This window comes from Monodon monoceros, unplaced genomic scaffold (assembly GCF_005190385.1).
Source record: "Monodon monoceros isolate NGI ecotype Baffin Bay Population unplaced genomic scaffold, NGI_Narwhal_1 Super_Scaffold_18, whole genome shotgun sequence".
NCBI lineage: Eukaryota > Metazoa > Chordata > Mammalia > Artiodactyla > Monodontidae > Monodon > Monodon monoceros.
The window spans coordinates 51,552,181-51,568,719 of record NW_021703774.1 but is presented as its reverse complement, the minus strand read 5'-3'; the positions used below and the strand labels follow the sequence as shown (position 1 = coordinate 51,568,719).

General features: G+C 36.4%; 1 protein-coding gene across 16 annotated transcripts in view; it reads left to right on the top strand.

Moving 5' to 3' along the window:
- The window catches only part of PAPPA2 (pappalysin 2), a 556,585-nt gene that overhangs the window by 408,648 nt on the left and 131,398 nt on the right, over positions 1-16,539 (top strand). For all 16 annotated transcript variants that reach the window (XM_029227419.1, XM_029227421.1, XM_029227422.1 and 13 more), the window contains 3 exons: positions 1,088-1,179; positions 4,976-5,169; positions 7,646-7,792. In XM_029227419.1, coding sequence (XP_029083252.1) covers positions 1,088-1,179; positions 4,976-5,169; positions 7,646-7,792 — 433 coding nt within the window. The remainder of the gene's footprint in view (positions 1-1,087; positions 1,180-4,975; positions 5,170-7,645; positions 7,793-16,539) is intronic.

Below are 16,539 nucleotides of genomic sequence, written 5' to 3'. Positions count from 1 at the left end.
TCACTTTAATACCCAAACCTTGCTAGTTTGCTGCCACCTTCTGCCTTACTCAGTCTCAGCTTGCCCCTTGTCCTCCTCCATCTCAATTAAATATCTCCCTGGGGAAGCCTCACATATGCACAGAGCAAATCTGGCTGTTGTTGATGTTCTCCCTGGCTGCCCCATTTTAAGTCTGCTCCCCTCTAGTTAAGGTGTCTGCAGGACTAGATTACCATTACTACCCAGACAGAGTCCTCCTTGAACAAAGTACTTGGCTTTATGTCGTAGCATCTCCTACGGCAGTCCTCCGATGGAGTTTCTGATGCCCCATGGTGCCGCATCTGCCTGCGGAGCTCGGGCAGAAAGAGGCAAGGGCCCTCTTCCTAATCTGATATTACACATTCTAGCCTGAGCTTTGAAACAGCTTCACCTGTAGCAACACCTGCTTGGCTACTGGGCCTCACAAGGCTCTTTATCAAAATGTTCCTTTAGACTCTGCCTGTATTCCCTCTCTGTAAACAGTCATACTTAGTTCTGCCATCCAATGAGAAGATATCCCTGAATTGCAGCTTTGTCTCAGCTAGAGGCACTCCGTGACCCATGAAGCAGGAAGGAGCTGTACAAATCATTTAATCCACTGTTTAAAACGCGGAAACGTGTAGATTCATTCTAATGGAATCACAGATCCCCAAGAAGTCATCCTCAGATTCTAGTTTAATAAATTTTTATTAGAAGCTAAAAGTTGTCACTTTGGGTATCACTTGTCAGTAAGAAAATGGATAGAAAACAAAGCCACACGTAGATGGGCAGGTTTCCTCCTCACTAGATCAGCTAACTACTTTTAGGGTTCCCCTCATGAGGTTGATAGGTCTCTTCTAGTGTAAGATCATCTTCCGGAAACACTGGCAGGACCCCTGGTGGATCTCCTAATGTGTCTGAACCATGAGCTACTTTTCCTGTAAAAGCATTCTCTTAGCTCCTCCTTCTCTCCAGCTTGCATTTTTAAATACATAATAAGGAGTTTTAAGAACTTGAAGTGATGGTAACCAAACAAGAAGAATCATTTTATGTATGTATGTATATAAGAATGTACACTTTTACCTTCTAGGAGCCTGGGCGAAGAGTGTGATGATGGAGACCTTTTGAGTGGAGATGGCTGCTCAAGGGCATGTGAACTAGAGGAAGGTTTCAACTGTGTAGGTGAGTTTCGAAACACCTGCCTAGGCTTATGTCCTATTTTTGGAGGGGTCTCCATGTCTTATTTTTGTGAGCTCTTACTGATAATAACAATAACATTTGATGTGTCTATTGTGTGCCTGGCACTAATTGTTTCACATATATTTTCCCATTTAATCCCTACAATAAATATGAGGAGACTAAACGGAGACACAGAGAGCCTAAATAACTTGCTTTCTCTTACACAGCTAGAAGTGATGACGTCAGGATTTGAACTAAGGAAGCAAAGCTCTAGAGTCTACATGTTAAACCACTAGGTCACCCTGCCTCTTAGATTAATGTTACCAAGGGTTGCTCTTGGGTCCTCATGTCTAATGTCAGACTGTCAGCCAAGTAGCACAATCCCACAGATTCTACATAAAAATTAGGGTAGGGTACGTTTTGAGCCAAAGGGAGTACAAGATATCTCTTGGTATCTGTGTTTAATAGATAAGATCATCAAGAATGGCAGAGGGTCATAACATTTCTTAATCCTGGTGAATCACTGGTAATAAATTATTACTAGGTGGCTTTGACTCTAGTCTCTTGATACACAGGAAGGCCCTCTAGAACACTTCTCCCAATTCTGATTAAAACCCTCAACAGGCTTCTTTGTAGATTATTTTTCCATTCCCTTATGCATACATTGCCATGATTCTGTGCAGTATACTCATCAAATTACTTTACAAAGCAGTGCATCTAAAAATATTTTAATGTTTCTAAATCTCAAGGTAAAGTCAGGTATGATTATAATTATGTAGAATTTATTAAGGTATTAAATACTATACAGAACACAAAAATGCCCCTGCTCTCCAGAGCAGAAGAAAAAATTATAAAACCTTAGTAGTTTTACATCCATCCGTCTAACAAAACATGTTCAGTGCCCACCATATACCACAAGTCTAATAGAGACCCTTATCCCTTCCTGTGTCCAGCTTCCTTCCCTTATAGAAATCTACCAGTTCTTGAGAGATAGGTCTCTAGCTTTTGCTTACATGCATTTAGCAGTAAAGTATGCACCTTGAAAGAGACCATTCTGTTTAAAAGTAGCATTATCTGTTATAAAATTCTTTTCCCCTTTTCTGGTTTGGAAACTGCGACTCAGAGCATTTTAGTGACTCATCCACAGGCATACAACGAGGTCTCTACAGAGCCAGCACTGGAACTCAGCTTTCCTAATTCTTAATCAAGTGCTTTTTCCTTGCTATGAAACAACAGAGGATAAATTTTTTTCCAGTTTTATTTGACTACCATTCAGATATTTGAAATGCCTCCCCATTATTCTCCTTTCCAATCCAAACATCCCCTCATGTGATTAGGTTTCCAGACCCTTTCCTATTTACCCTAACCTGGCATGCTTCATGTGGTCAATGCCCAGAAAGGAATTCAATACTCTAGTTGTGGTCTGGCTGTGCAGAATACACTGAGCCGATTACCTCCCCTCTTCTGTACACAAATTTGTTAATGCCACCTCTGTTTGCATCATTTCTTTCTGGTAGCACATAGTGGGCTCATCTCTCTCTCTCTCTTTCTCTCTCTCTCACACACACACACACACACACACACACACTGCCTTCACCAGTGCAGCTCAAGTCTCATTTAACTTTACAGCTAAATTATTTTAACTTTACAGGGCAAAGTTAGAATGATCTATTCCACAGTTAGACATTTGTTTCAGTGAGTAATATGCTCATAGTATGCTAAGGATGTAGTTCTATTCCATTATTTCTCAAAAGATTAATTTTGAAGGAACCATTGTGAAATGTGTTGTAAAAGTGGTCTGCTATTTTTTCATGGATTTGAAGAAACAGAGGCAAAAGTTTTCATAGTAGACAAAAAATAGAGAAGAAGCAAGGAGAAACAGTCACTGGATTATATAGAAAAACAAAACATGTATATGTATGTATGTTATAAAAGTATGTGATATATATTATAAAAATAGGGCTTCCCTGGTGGCGCAGTGGTTGAGAGTCCGCCTGCCGATGCAGGGGACACGGGTTCGTGCCCCGGTCCGGGAGGATCCCACGTGCCGCGGAGCGGCTGGGCCCGTGAGTCATGGCCGCTGGACCTGTGCGTCCGGAGCCTGTGCTCCGCAGCGGGAGAGGCCGCGGCAGTGAGAGGCCCGCGTACCGCCAAAAAATAATAATAATAATAAAAAAATAAACATATATTCATATATACATTTATGTGTATATAAAATATGTACATACATATAAACTATACATACACATATATGTATATGTGTGTATAAAGTACACATACATATAAACATACATATAAAATATACATATATATACATATGTGTGTGTGTGTGTGTGTGTGTATATATATATATATATATATATATATATATATATGGAATCCTCATGGAGAAGTCATTCCAAATACACATATATTGGTTTTAGGGGAGTGACTTAGAAAGACCATGGCTTTAATGGAATGCAGGAGTTTAAAACCCAAAATAGGCTTAGAACCAAGTCCTAGGAATAGTGGCTTATTCCTGGCAAGTAGAGGTAGATTTACCACAGAAGGGTCTTAGACTTGAAATTATTAAGGATAATAATTAGTAACTACATATTGATGAGAAGCTGAAAAATTACTGGAACTGTCTTGTGGTATTTCTGTGAAGAATTTAAAATAAAAAGAATGGTATAGTAACAGTTAATTTTAGTGATGATGTTACTGAGTGTGTACCTATGTGTTGATTTATTTTAAATCTTGATCTTATTTGCATGTCCTATTATTTTAAGTGGAAATGAGGAATTAGAATTATGTTACTAATATGGGTAGAAAATGCAATAGTACTTAATAAATGGCTTTATAACTGCATCTCAGCTTTTTACATTTGAAGAAAGCTATTTTACATATCTATGGTTAGTACAGACTATTCACTTAGCAGGAGTTATCCTATGAGCAAGTATGGACTTGTCCAGGGGATACAGCTTGCTTTACAAGCCCAACGGTTTTTCTCACATATTCATTACTCACACATTTGCTCTTGAAGACAGTCCTTCTGCCTTGGCTTGAGGCAGTGTGGAGTAAGAGAGAGCCCCCGAACCTGCCTTGTGTAAGCCTGGCTCAGAGCCTAGTGATATTGCTTCTGCACCAAGGGAACTTTGGCGAGTCACAGTCACGGAGACTCAGTTTGTCTATTGATGAAACAAACAAAAAATACATACCTCACATGGTTGTTTTAAGACTAAAAGAAATAATACACGTGTAATCCTTATAAACCTGGAGCCCATTTGTCCATTTCAGAGCAAGTTGCATGGTTAGTTGAAGAAACACAGCAGCAAAAATTTAATTGAAAACAAATCCCTCAAATATTTTATTTAATATTTCAAAAACTGTGAAGAGGATTCAAGTACATAATACATCCTACCATCTATTTAAATTTCCTTTATTCTTTTACTTACTTCTCTTGTATCCCCATCTTCCCCTAAGTACCTTGCTCAATGGTTCCTTAAAATTTCTTTCTATATCCAGCCCACAGCTGTTTTTTTTCTCCCTGCTCCTTCTCCCCCAACCCCACCCCCTTTGTATACTTTTTATTATATAAATGGATTTTACCACTCTCCCCATGAAAAAGTATCCTTCTTTTTAGGTGTGTGTGTGTGTGTGTGTGTGTGCGTGCGTGTGTTGTCTATATATTTGGGGTGGGCATTAGACGAGTTGGTAATTACAGTCTTCTCTTTAGCAGGCTGGAGAAAAAAAGGTAATTATTTTTACATGACATGTATAAAAACACTTTTTCAAATGTCATACAAATTTTTCTTGGCAGGGGAGCCAAGCCTGTGCTATATATATGAGGGAGATGGGATATGTGAACCTTTTGAGAAGGAAACCAGCATCACAGACTGTGGCCTCTATACTCCCAAAGGATACCTGGATCAGTGGGCTACCCAAGCTTATTCTTCTCACGAAGATAAGAAGAAGTGTCCTGTTTCCTTGGTAACTGGAGAACCTCCTTCCATGGTAAGTTAAGCCAGAAGAATAGAGTCAAGGCTAAACAAAATTGTGAAGTGATTCCCCCAGATACTTAATGTGAGCATACATTTTTTTCTCCTCACTTTGACACCAAATTTAGTTCTTAATGCACTCAGAATAGGATAATGTTAAATGAAAAGCTTCTAGACTAGCAATTAAATCTCATCCCTCACCCTCACCCCACTTACATTCACTAGTTTTCATCTAGGAACCTTTGACTATGCAATAGCTGACTTCAAGTTACGCAAAAGCATCTCAAAATTAGTCTTAGAATACACATATCAGAAATTACACTTGGGCTTTGTGTTTGGGAAAATTTATTTTAAAAGAAGAAAAAGAAGCAGTAAAGAGTCAGAATACCCGGATAACACTATTGGATCTACCAGTATTATTATGATTATTACTAAGTCAGACTTGACATGTCACTTAACCTCTCTGGGCCCCAATTTTCTCATATGTAAAATGGGTATAATAATACCTTTTGCATTTAACTCAGTGGTTTATTACAAGGATCAAATGAAATTTAAAATATGTATTAAAGATCAAAGTATAATTTTTTAATTTTTTTTTTGCGGTACGTGGGCCTCTCACTGTTGTGGCCTCCCCCATTGCGGAACACAGGCTCCGGACGTGCAGGCCCAGCGGCCATGGCTCATGGGCCTAGCCGCTCCACGGCATGTGGGATCTTCCCGGACCAGGGCTCCAACCCGTGTCCCCTGCACTGGCAGGTGGACTCTCAACCACTGCGCCACGAGGGAAGCCCCCAAAGTATTTGATTTAAATAATTTTTATTATTAAAGAAATTTGAGAGTGAGTACTAAAAACAAATCCGTAGGTATACAATTTTCCATGAATATCTACCTAAATAAATAGAAGATCTTCTGAGGACTCTGAGGACTGACTTCTATGAATCATAATTAAATACCTAAAAGAAGATTAAGGGCTTTAGTTTTTGGATACTATTCTAGATGTTTCCATTGCCAAATAAACTCTTTCATTCATTATAACAATAAGCAATATAGTCATTTCAACAGAAGTAAGATTTAGCTCTCTAGGTGTATTAGGTCAGGATAGAATTACTGGAGTTTAGCCTTGAGGAGATACCCCCAGACGATTGAGGAACCAGCCAAGGTTGGTGCTGTGGTTCAAGGAACTCATCAAGGACCCAGGGGTCTTTGAGATTTCACCTCTTTCTATCCTTGGCTTGCAGCTTTCTTCCTCAAGCTCATAAGATGACTGCTGTTCCTCCAGGCACGAAGTCATTATTTCAAGTGGGAAGAAGGGGAAAGGTCAAAGGGAAATACTCATACATGCTAGCTGAGTCTCTTTTTATTGGGAAAATGGGAGCTCTTCGGGAACTTTGACACTATAGGCTTCCACCAACATCTCATTGGTCAGATCCAGGTCACTTCATCATCCTTAGTTGTAAGGGACCCTGAGGAGATGAGCATTTATAACTTGATACATTGTCACCTTGAACAAAATTGGAGTTTGTTAATAAGAAAGAAAGGGGAGGGCTTCCCTGGTGATGCAGTGGTTAAGAATCCGCCTGCCAATGCAGGGGACACGGGTTCGAGCCCTGGTCCGGGAAGATCCCACATGCCGCGGAGCAACTAAGCCCATGTGCCACAACTACTGAGCCTGCGCTCTAGAGCCTGCGTGCCACAACTACTGAAGCCTGTGCGCCTAGAGCCCGTGCTCCGCAACAAGAGAAGCCCACGTACCACAACAAAGAGTAGCCCGGCTTGCTGCAACCAGAGAAAGCCAGTACACAGCAACGAAGACCCAATGCAGCCAAAAATAAATAAGTAAATTTATAAAAAGAAAAAAAAAATAAGAAAGAAAGAAAGGGGAATGGATATGGATAGGCAAGTAGCCATGCCTGCCACACTCCTTCAGCTAATTCTGGCATCTTTCTCAAGAGTTCTGGTGCCCAATGACAGGAAGCCCAGAAAACTGGGAGATTCTGAGTTAGTGACAGCTCTCTAAAGTGGCTTTTAGCCTAGCCTGTCTGTCTTCCCACAGTGAAGTGGGAAAAATTTCCTGGATTTTCTCTTTCCTGGTTCCTTTTCCCAGCTTAGTGGTTCCCTGATTCAGTAGCCTCACTTCTGGGGCCAGTGGATCCTGCCTGGTAAGGATCTAATCATCATCCTGGACAGACTTCCCTAACTAATCCTAGGAGCAGTTGCCTGAAATGTGCCAGGACAATTCGTTGAGCAAGATCCTTGGGTCATCAGTGGGCTGTGAGTTGTCATGTGTACTCTTCTACCCTGATAAAGTTATATCTTGAGGCTAACAGAGAGCACTGAGACATTCTTCTACATTGAGAAAAGTTTTCTGCCGATAACGTGATCATTAGGCATTCAGAAAGAGAGGAAAACTTTGGTTTCAAGCTGGAGAGTTTCATTGTCTTTACTTACCTCTCACCCTCCACATTTAATTGTTGGTTGAAATTGCATTTCAGATTTGCACATCATACCGTCCAGATTTACCAGAGCACCGTCCACTTACTGGCTGGTTTCCCTGTGTCACCAGTGGAAATAGCCCTCAGGATGAAGGGAGTAAGCAGCTAAAAGGTAGCCTGGAGAGAGAGGATGAGGTTTGGCTCAAAGTAAGTGGCCCAAATGGATTTTTGTGAAGGCTGTGGATAGATTGTGCATGTGTGTGTGTATAAATGATGCATTGGAATGGCTTGTCAGGAGATTTCCTTTTATCATCGCAAAGTTTTTACATCTTGAATTTATTTTCATCTCTCTTTGAATGTTGGACTTTTCTTTATAAGCAATCGTTTTATCAAAGTATAATATACACATAGAAAAGTACAGAAATGCACAGATCAATAATTTTTTTACAAAGTAAACATCCTCTCTAACCACCACACAGATCAAGAAACAGAAAATTAACATCACCCCCCAAAAGGCTCTCTCATTCTCCCTCTCATTTATTACATGACAGAGGTATCTACTATTTTTACTTCTGCCACCATAGATTAGTTTTGCCTGTTTGCATTTTATGTAAAAAACTTTACAGTAATGTACTATTTGTGTCTGATTCTTTCTTACTCAACTTTATTTGTGGGATTCATCGTGCTGCTTTACTTAGCAGAAAAGTTCATTTCCATTACTGTGTAGAATTCCAGTGCATGAATATGTCATACTTTATTTAACCATATTGATGGACATATAGTTTATTTCTAGGTTTTCTGTACTGTGTATTACAAATAGTTCTGCTATAAACACTTCTGTACATTCTTTTGGTGAATGTATATAAACAATTGGGTATATTTGGAACTGCTAGATCATAGTTAGGCAGATGACCAGCTTTAGTAGATAATCCCGAATGATTTTCCACTTGGTTGTACTAGTTTATACTCCCACCAGAGGCCTATGAGTATTCCAGTTGCTTTACATTTTCACCATTACTTGATATTTAAAAGTCTTCATTTTGGCCATTCTGTTGGGTATGTAAATGTACCTCCCTGAGGTTTCAATTTGTATTCACATGTTGACTAATGAGATTAGGAGACTTTTACATGTATATTGGTCATTTGTAGTTTCTTCTTCTTTTTTTTTTTTTTTCTTTTTATCTGAAGGGCATATTAAAGTCTTTTGCTCAATTTTCTATTGGACTGTCTGTCATTTTCTTCTTAATTTATATGATTTCTTTACAATTTTCTGAATGTAAATCCTGTTCCAGTTATACGTTATTTAATATTTTCCAACACTCTGTGGCTTACTTATTTTTACTCTTAATGGTATATTTAGATGAACAGAGTTCTAAATTTTACTAAAATTCAAATTATCTTCCTTTTTCTTCATGGTTAGTGCTTGTCGTGTACTGTATTTAATAGTCTTTGCCTACCACAAAGATATACTTTCCTATGTTATCTTCTAGAAATGTTATTGTTTTACATTTTATATGTAGGTGCACAATCCATTGGAATTTTTGTGTATTGTGTGAGGTAGGGATCAAGATTTTTTCTCCCTAGACCTAGAACTACCATTACTCAAACTAAAATTTTCTTTTCCCCTCTTTGCTGCACTGTGTCACCTTTATCGCAGATAAACTGGCAATATGTATGTGGAGGTCTGTTTACTGTGGAGATTCTACATCTTTGTTGTATATCTGTATACAGACTGATCTGTATATCCTTGCATCAGTGTTACACTCTTAATTACTGTACATTTTTTATGAGTCTTAAAATCAAATAATGTAAGTCTTAAACTTGTTCCTTTTTTTCCTGATTGTATTGGCTAATCTTGGTCCTCTGAATTTTCATATAAATTTTGGAATCAGCTTCAATTTTCACACATAGGAAAAAAAAACCTGATGCAATTTTGATTGGGATTTTACTGAATCTCTGAGCCAATTTGGGGAGAGTTTTGTCTTTAAAATACTGTCTTCTAACATTTTCTTTGAGTTACTTAAGTCTTTAATTTCTCTTAATGTTTTATAGTTTTCTGAGAAAAAGGGAATTGAATTTTATCAAATGCTTTTTCTGCATCCACTGAGGTGCCCATATTATTTTCCCCTTTGTTCTGTCACTGTCTTGATATACATTGATAAATGTTTAAATGTTAATATTAGATACCTGGGGAAAAAAATAACAACTTGGAGGCTATGTATAATCCTTTGCCAATAGTTTTGGATCCTATTTGTGAATATTTTAAGTGTTTTTTTCATTTATATTCATTAGAGATTGGTTCCTACTTTTTTTTTTTTTTTTTAATTTTACTATCTTGTCAGGTTTTATGATGAAGGCTAGGTTTGACTCCCAGAGTAAGTTTCCTTTTTTCACCAGTTTTTTGGAATATTTTGTGAAAGGTTGATGTTAATTTTTGAGGAATTCATCAGTAAAGCTATTTGAGTCTGTGTTTTCTTTAAGGAAAATATTTAAATATGTGTTAAAATTTTAAAACAAATATTGAAAAATTTGGGTTTTTTATTTCTTCTTAGGTCAACTTTGGTAAGTTGAGTTTTCCACCAAGTAATTAGTCCATTTTTTCTAAAGTTTTGAATTTATTGGCATTAAGTTTTTTGTAATGTTCTCTTATTTTATTTGTAATATTTCCAAGCTCCCCAGGACTTTTTTCATTTATGCTATTGTTAATTTTTGGCTTCTCTCTTTTATTTTTTTGCTCAGTCTTCCTAAATATTTATCAGTTTTATTAATCTTTTATTAATGTTTTTATAGAACCAAAGAATATATATGTATTCTTATATATATAAATATACATATATGAACATAAAAGGAAGGAAATAATGAAAATAGCATTATTTCCTTCCTTTTATGTTTACACTTAACTTGCTCTACTTTTTCTACTAACTTGAGATGATGCTTAGATAATTAATTTTTAGCTTCTTTCTTTTTAAAATATGTGCATTAAGGCCACAAGTTTCCTTCTAAGTGTGACTTTAGCGACATACTACAAGTTTCACATCTTATTTCTGTTATCATCCAGTTCAAACATATTTTCTAATTTTTATTTGATTTATTTTTTGATCCCTGAGTTATTTATAAGTATGCTGATGAACTTCCAAACATTTATGGATTTTCTGGTTACCTTTTTATTTTTGACTTATAGCTAGAGTCTTCTGTGGTCAAAGATTATATTTGGTATGGTTTCAAGCCTTTTAATTTGTTGACCCTTGAATTACGGAATAGCATCTGGTTAATATTGATAAATATTACATGTACTTTGAAAGAAATATGTAATCTAAAATTATGGGATATAGCATTCTATATATTTAACATAGATCAAGTTCATCCATCATGTCATTAAAATTTCCTATATCATATATATAATATATGATATATACATATTTTCCCTGATATTTTGTATACTATTTCCATCAGTTACTGTGAGATATGGGTCAGACTTTCTTACCATAGTCTTGAATTTGTCTGTTTCTCTTATTTTTGTCAGTTTTTGATTTATATATTTTGAAACTATATTATTAAATATGCAGGCAATTCTCACTTTGTAGTGTGGGACCACAAAATGACCATGTATCCTAAAACTATACAAAGCAAACTCAGTAATTGATGGGAAAAATTATAATAGTTACATGACACGATATTAAAAACTCTCTTATTTTCAGAAATATATGTGAAAGGAAGTGAAAAAATAGTAAATTTTAGTTCATTATAATTTAAAAAAACATTACAAACAGAGAATTAAAGTGTTTCATTTCTTTGTTTAAAAAAAAAGAAAACTACCAAGTATAGTTTGAACAGTGCTTGCCTTTTTTTTTTTTTTTTTTTTGCTTCATATGACTTACATTACAAAGCAAGCAGTTTTTCTGTGCCTTTGTGAATTGTCATATTCCTTTCTAAGTTTGAGCAGCTTCCAACATTTTATAGTACTTTGCACTTTTAATGTTATGGAACGTCTCTGAGAGTTCTTTTAATGTGAATTTTTTCTTGGCATCATTTCCTCTGGGACATCTTCATCCTTTTTGTCACAGCCACTTTTCTCATTTTTGCTGATCATTTCACTTTCACTAAGTTCCTCTGGCTGCAAATCCAGTCTCTCAAATGGCAGCAGCATCAGCATTCCCACACTCAGCTCTTTCGTCTATAACTCTATTTACCTTTAACTCAAATTTCACCTCAAGCATTATAATTTTTTGTTTCTTTGCTGTACTTTCATCCTTGCTGGCTGATCCCCTCTTTTGATTATCCATGTTTGTGAAATGTCATGTGGGTAAAATGTCACTGGGAGATGAGGCAACACAAATGCCCACTTTTCTGCCTCTGTGTGAACTGAATAACAGATACACAGTAAACGATCAATGACAGTTTGAAAGAAGTGATGTAATTGGTCACTGATCATGATCCTCAGTTGTTATTTACATGGTGATTTGTGGATGGAAAGACTATTAATGGAGTTTGTACTTTCTACAGTTACAATTATTTTTTGGTAACTGAAATTTGAATCATATCGTTGGGACTCTGGTATTATATAACTAAATTGTGATAACTGATATTTTTGTATATGGAAACTGTGTAAGGTGAAACTACTGTCAGTAGATAATTTTAGAATTTTTATATCTTCCTGGTGGATTATCTCTTATAACACTAAGAAACGTCTCTCTTTATCTCTAAGAATATTTTTCTAATAGATCTTTATTGGAGTGTAACTGCTTCACAATACTGTGTTAGTTTCTGTTGCACAACAAAGCGAATCAGCCATATGCATACACGTGTCCCCATACCCCCTCCCTCTTGAGCCTCCCTCCCAATCCTCCCTCTCCCTCCCCTCTAGGTCATTGCATAGCACCGACCTTATCTCCCTGAGCTATGCTGCTTCTTTCCACTAGCTATTTTACATTAGGTAGTGCATATAGGTCAATGCTACTCTCACTTCGCCCCAGCTTCCCCCTGACCCCAGGTCATCAAGTCCATTCTCTATGTCTACATCTTTCTTACTGCCCTGAAAATAGCTTCATCAGCACCATTTTTTTAAATTTAGATTCCATATATATGCGTTAGCATACAGTATTTGTTTTTCTCTTTCTGACTTACTTCACTCTGTATGACAGACTCCAGGTCCATCCACCTCACTACAAATAACTCAATTTCGTTTCTTTTAGTGACTGAGAAATATTCCATTGTATATATGTGCCACACCTTCTTTATCCATTTATCTGTCGATGGACATTTAGGTTGGTTCCATGTCCTGGTTATTGTAAGTACTGCTGCAGTGAACATTGTGGTACATGTCTCTTTTTGAATTATGGTTTTCTCAGGGTATATGCCCAGTAGTGGGATTGCTGGGTCATATGGTAGTTCTATTTTTAGTTTTTTAAGGAACCTCCATACTGTTTTCCATAGTGGTTGTATCAATTTACATTCCCACCAACACTGCAGGAAGGTTCCCTTTTCACCACACGCTTTCCAGCATTTATTGTTTCTAGATTTTTTGATAATGGCCATTCTGACCGGCCTGTGGTGATACCTCACTATAGTTTTGATTTACATTTCTCTAATAATTAGTGATGTTGAGCAGCTTTTCATGTGCCTCTTGGCCATCTGTATGTGTTCCTTGGTGAAATGTCTATTTAGGTCTTCCAACCATTTTTTAATTGGATTGTTTGTTTTTTTGATATTGAGCTCCATGAGCTGTTTATACATTTTGGAGAGTAATCCTTTGTCTGTTGTTTCATGTGCAAATATTTTCTCCCATTCTGAGCATTGTCTTTTTGTCTTGTTTATGGTTTCCTTTGATGTGCAAAAGCTTTTAAGTTAAATTAAGTCCCATTTGTTTATTTTTGTTTTTATTTCCATTACTCTAGGAGGTGGGTCAAAAAATATCTTGCTGTGGATTATGTCAAAGAGTGTTTTTCCTATGTTCCCTTCTAAGTGTTTTATAGTGTCTGGTCTTAATCCATTTAGAGTTTATTTTTGTGTATGGTGTTAGGTCATGTTCTAATTTCATTCTTTTACATGTAGCTGTCCAGTTTTCCCAGCACCACTTATTGAAGAGACTGTCTTTTCTCCATTGTATATTCTTGCCTCCTTTGTTGTAAATTAGGTGACCATATGTACGTGGGTTTATCTCTGAGCATTCTATCCTGTACCATTGATCTATATTTCTGTTTTTGTGCCAGTACCATACTGTCTTGATATACTGTATAGTTTGAGATCAGGGAGACTGATTCCTCCAACTCCGTTTTTCTTTATCAAGTTCGCTTTGGCTATTTGGGGTCTTTTGTGTTTCTATACAAATTGTAAAATTTTTTGTTCTAATTCTGTGAAGAATGCCAATTGGTAGTTTGATAGAGATTGCATTGAATCTGTAGATTGCTTTGGGTAGTATAGTCATTTTCACAATATTGATTCTTCCAATCCAAGAACATGGTATATTTCTCCATCAGTTTATGTCATCATCGATTTCTTTCATCTGTGTTTTATAGTTTTTTGAGTAAGTCTTTCACCTCCTTAGGCAGGTTTATTACTAGGTATTTTATTCATTTTGTTGCGATGGTAAATGGGATTGTTTCCTAAATTTCTGTTTCTAATTTTTCGTTGTTGGTGTATAGGAATGCCAGAGATTTCTGCACATTAATTTTGTATCCTGTAACCTTACCAAATTCACTGATTAGTTCTAGTAGTTTTCTGGTGGCATATTTAGGATTTTCTAGGTATAGTATCATGCCATCTGCAAACAGTGACAGTTTTACTTCTTCTTTTCCAATCTGTACTCCCCTTATTTCTTTTTCTTCTCTGATTGTCATGGCTAGTACTTTCAAAACTATGTTGAATAAGAGTGGCAAGAGCAGATATCCTTGTCCTGTTCCTGATCTTAGTGGAAAAGCTTTCAGTTTTTCACCATTGTGTATGATGCTTGCTGTGGGTTTGTCATATATGGCCTTTATTATGTTGAGGTAGATTCACTCTATGCCCATTTTCTTGAGAGTTTTTATCATAAATTGGTGTTGAATTTTGTCAAAAGCTTTTTCTGCATCTATTGAGATGATTGTATGGTTTTTATTCCTTAATTTGATAATGTGATGTATCACACTGATTGATTTGTGTATATTGAAAAATCATTGCATCCCTGGGATATATCTCACTTGATCATGGTATATGATCCTTTTAATATGTTGTTGGATTCTGATTGCTAGTATTTTGTTGAGGATTTTTGCATCTATGTTCATCATTGTTAGTGGTCTATAATTTTCTTTTTTTGTGATATCTTTTTCTGCTTTTGGTATCAGGGTGATGGCGGCTTTGTAGAATGAATTTGGGAGTGTTTCTCCCTCTGCAATTTTTTGGAAGAGTTTGAGAATGATGGGTGTTAACTCTTCTCTTAATGTTTGATAGAATTTGCCTGTAGAGCCCTCTGGTCCTGGACTTCTGTTTGTTGGAAGATTTTAAATTACAGTTTTAATTTCATTACTTGTGATAGGTCTGTTTATATTTTCTAATTCTTCCTAGTTCAGTCTTGGAAAATTGTACCTTTCCAAGAATTTGTCTGTTTCTTCATGGTTGTCCATTTTATTGGCATATAGTTGTTTGTAGTAGTCTCTTATAGTCCTCTGTGTTTCTGTGGTGTCAGTTGTTACTTCTCCTTTTTCATTTCTAATTTTATTGATACGCATCCTCTTCCTTTTTTTCTTGATGAGTCTGGCTAAGAGTTTATCAATTTTATCTTCTCCAGAATCAGTTGTTAGTTTTATTTATCTTTGCTATTGTTTTCTTCGTTTCTATTTCATTTATATCTGCTCTGATCTTTATGAGTTCTTTCCTTCTACTGACTTTGGGTTTTCTTTGTTCTTCTTTTTCTAGTTGTTTTAAGTGTAGGGTGAGATTGTTTATCTGAGATTTTTCTTGTTTCTTGAGATGAGATTGAATTGCTATAAACTTCCCTCTTAGAACTGCTTTTGCTGCATCCCATAGCTATTGGGTCATCGTGTTTTTGTTGTCATTTGTTTCTATCTATTTTTTAAATTTCTTCTTTGATTTCTTCAGTGATCTCTTGGTTATTTAGTAGCACACTGTTTAGCCTCCATATATTTGTGGGGTTTTTTCCTTTTTATCCCCATGTAATTGATTTCTAATCTCATAGCATGTGGTTGGAAAAGATGCTTGATATGATTTCAGTTTTCTTAAATTTTCCAAGGCTTGATTTGTGACCCAAGATGTGATCTATCCTGGAGAATGTTCCATGTGCATTTGAGAAGAAAGTGTATTCTGCCACTTTCAGGTGGAATGTCCTATAAATATCAATTAAGTCTATCTGGTTTATTGTGTCATTTAAAGCTTGTGTTTCCTTATTTGTTTTCTGTCTGGATGATCTGTCCATTGGTGTAAGTGGGGTGTTAAAGTTCTCCACTATTATTGTGTTACTGTCTATTTCCCCTTTTATGGCTGTTAGCATTTGCCTTATGTATTGAGGTACTCCTATGTTGGGTGCATAAACATTTATAATTGTTATATCTTCTTCTTGATTGATCTTTGATCATTATGTATTGTTCCTCCTTATCTCTTATAACAGTCTTTATTTTAAAGTCTATTTTGTCTGATATGAGAACTGCTACTCCAGCTTTCTTTTGATTTCCATTTGCATGGTATATCTTTTCCATCCCTTCACTTTCAATCTGTATGTGTCTCTAGGTCTGAAGTGGATCTCTTGTAGACAGCATATATATGGGTCTTGTTTTCGTATCCATTCAGCAAGTCTGTGTCTTTTGGTTGGGACATTTAATCTATTTGCATTCAAGGTTATCATTGATATGTATGTTCCTATTACCATTTTCTTAATTGTTTTGGGTTTGTTTTTGTGCGTCTTTTTCTTCTCATGTGTTTCCTGCCTAGAGAATTTTCTTTAGCATTTGCTGTAGAGCTGGTTT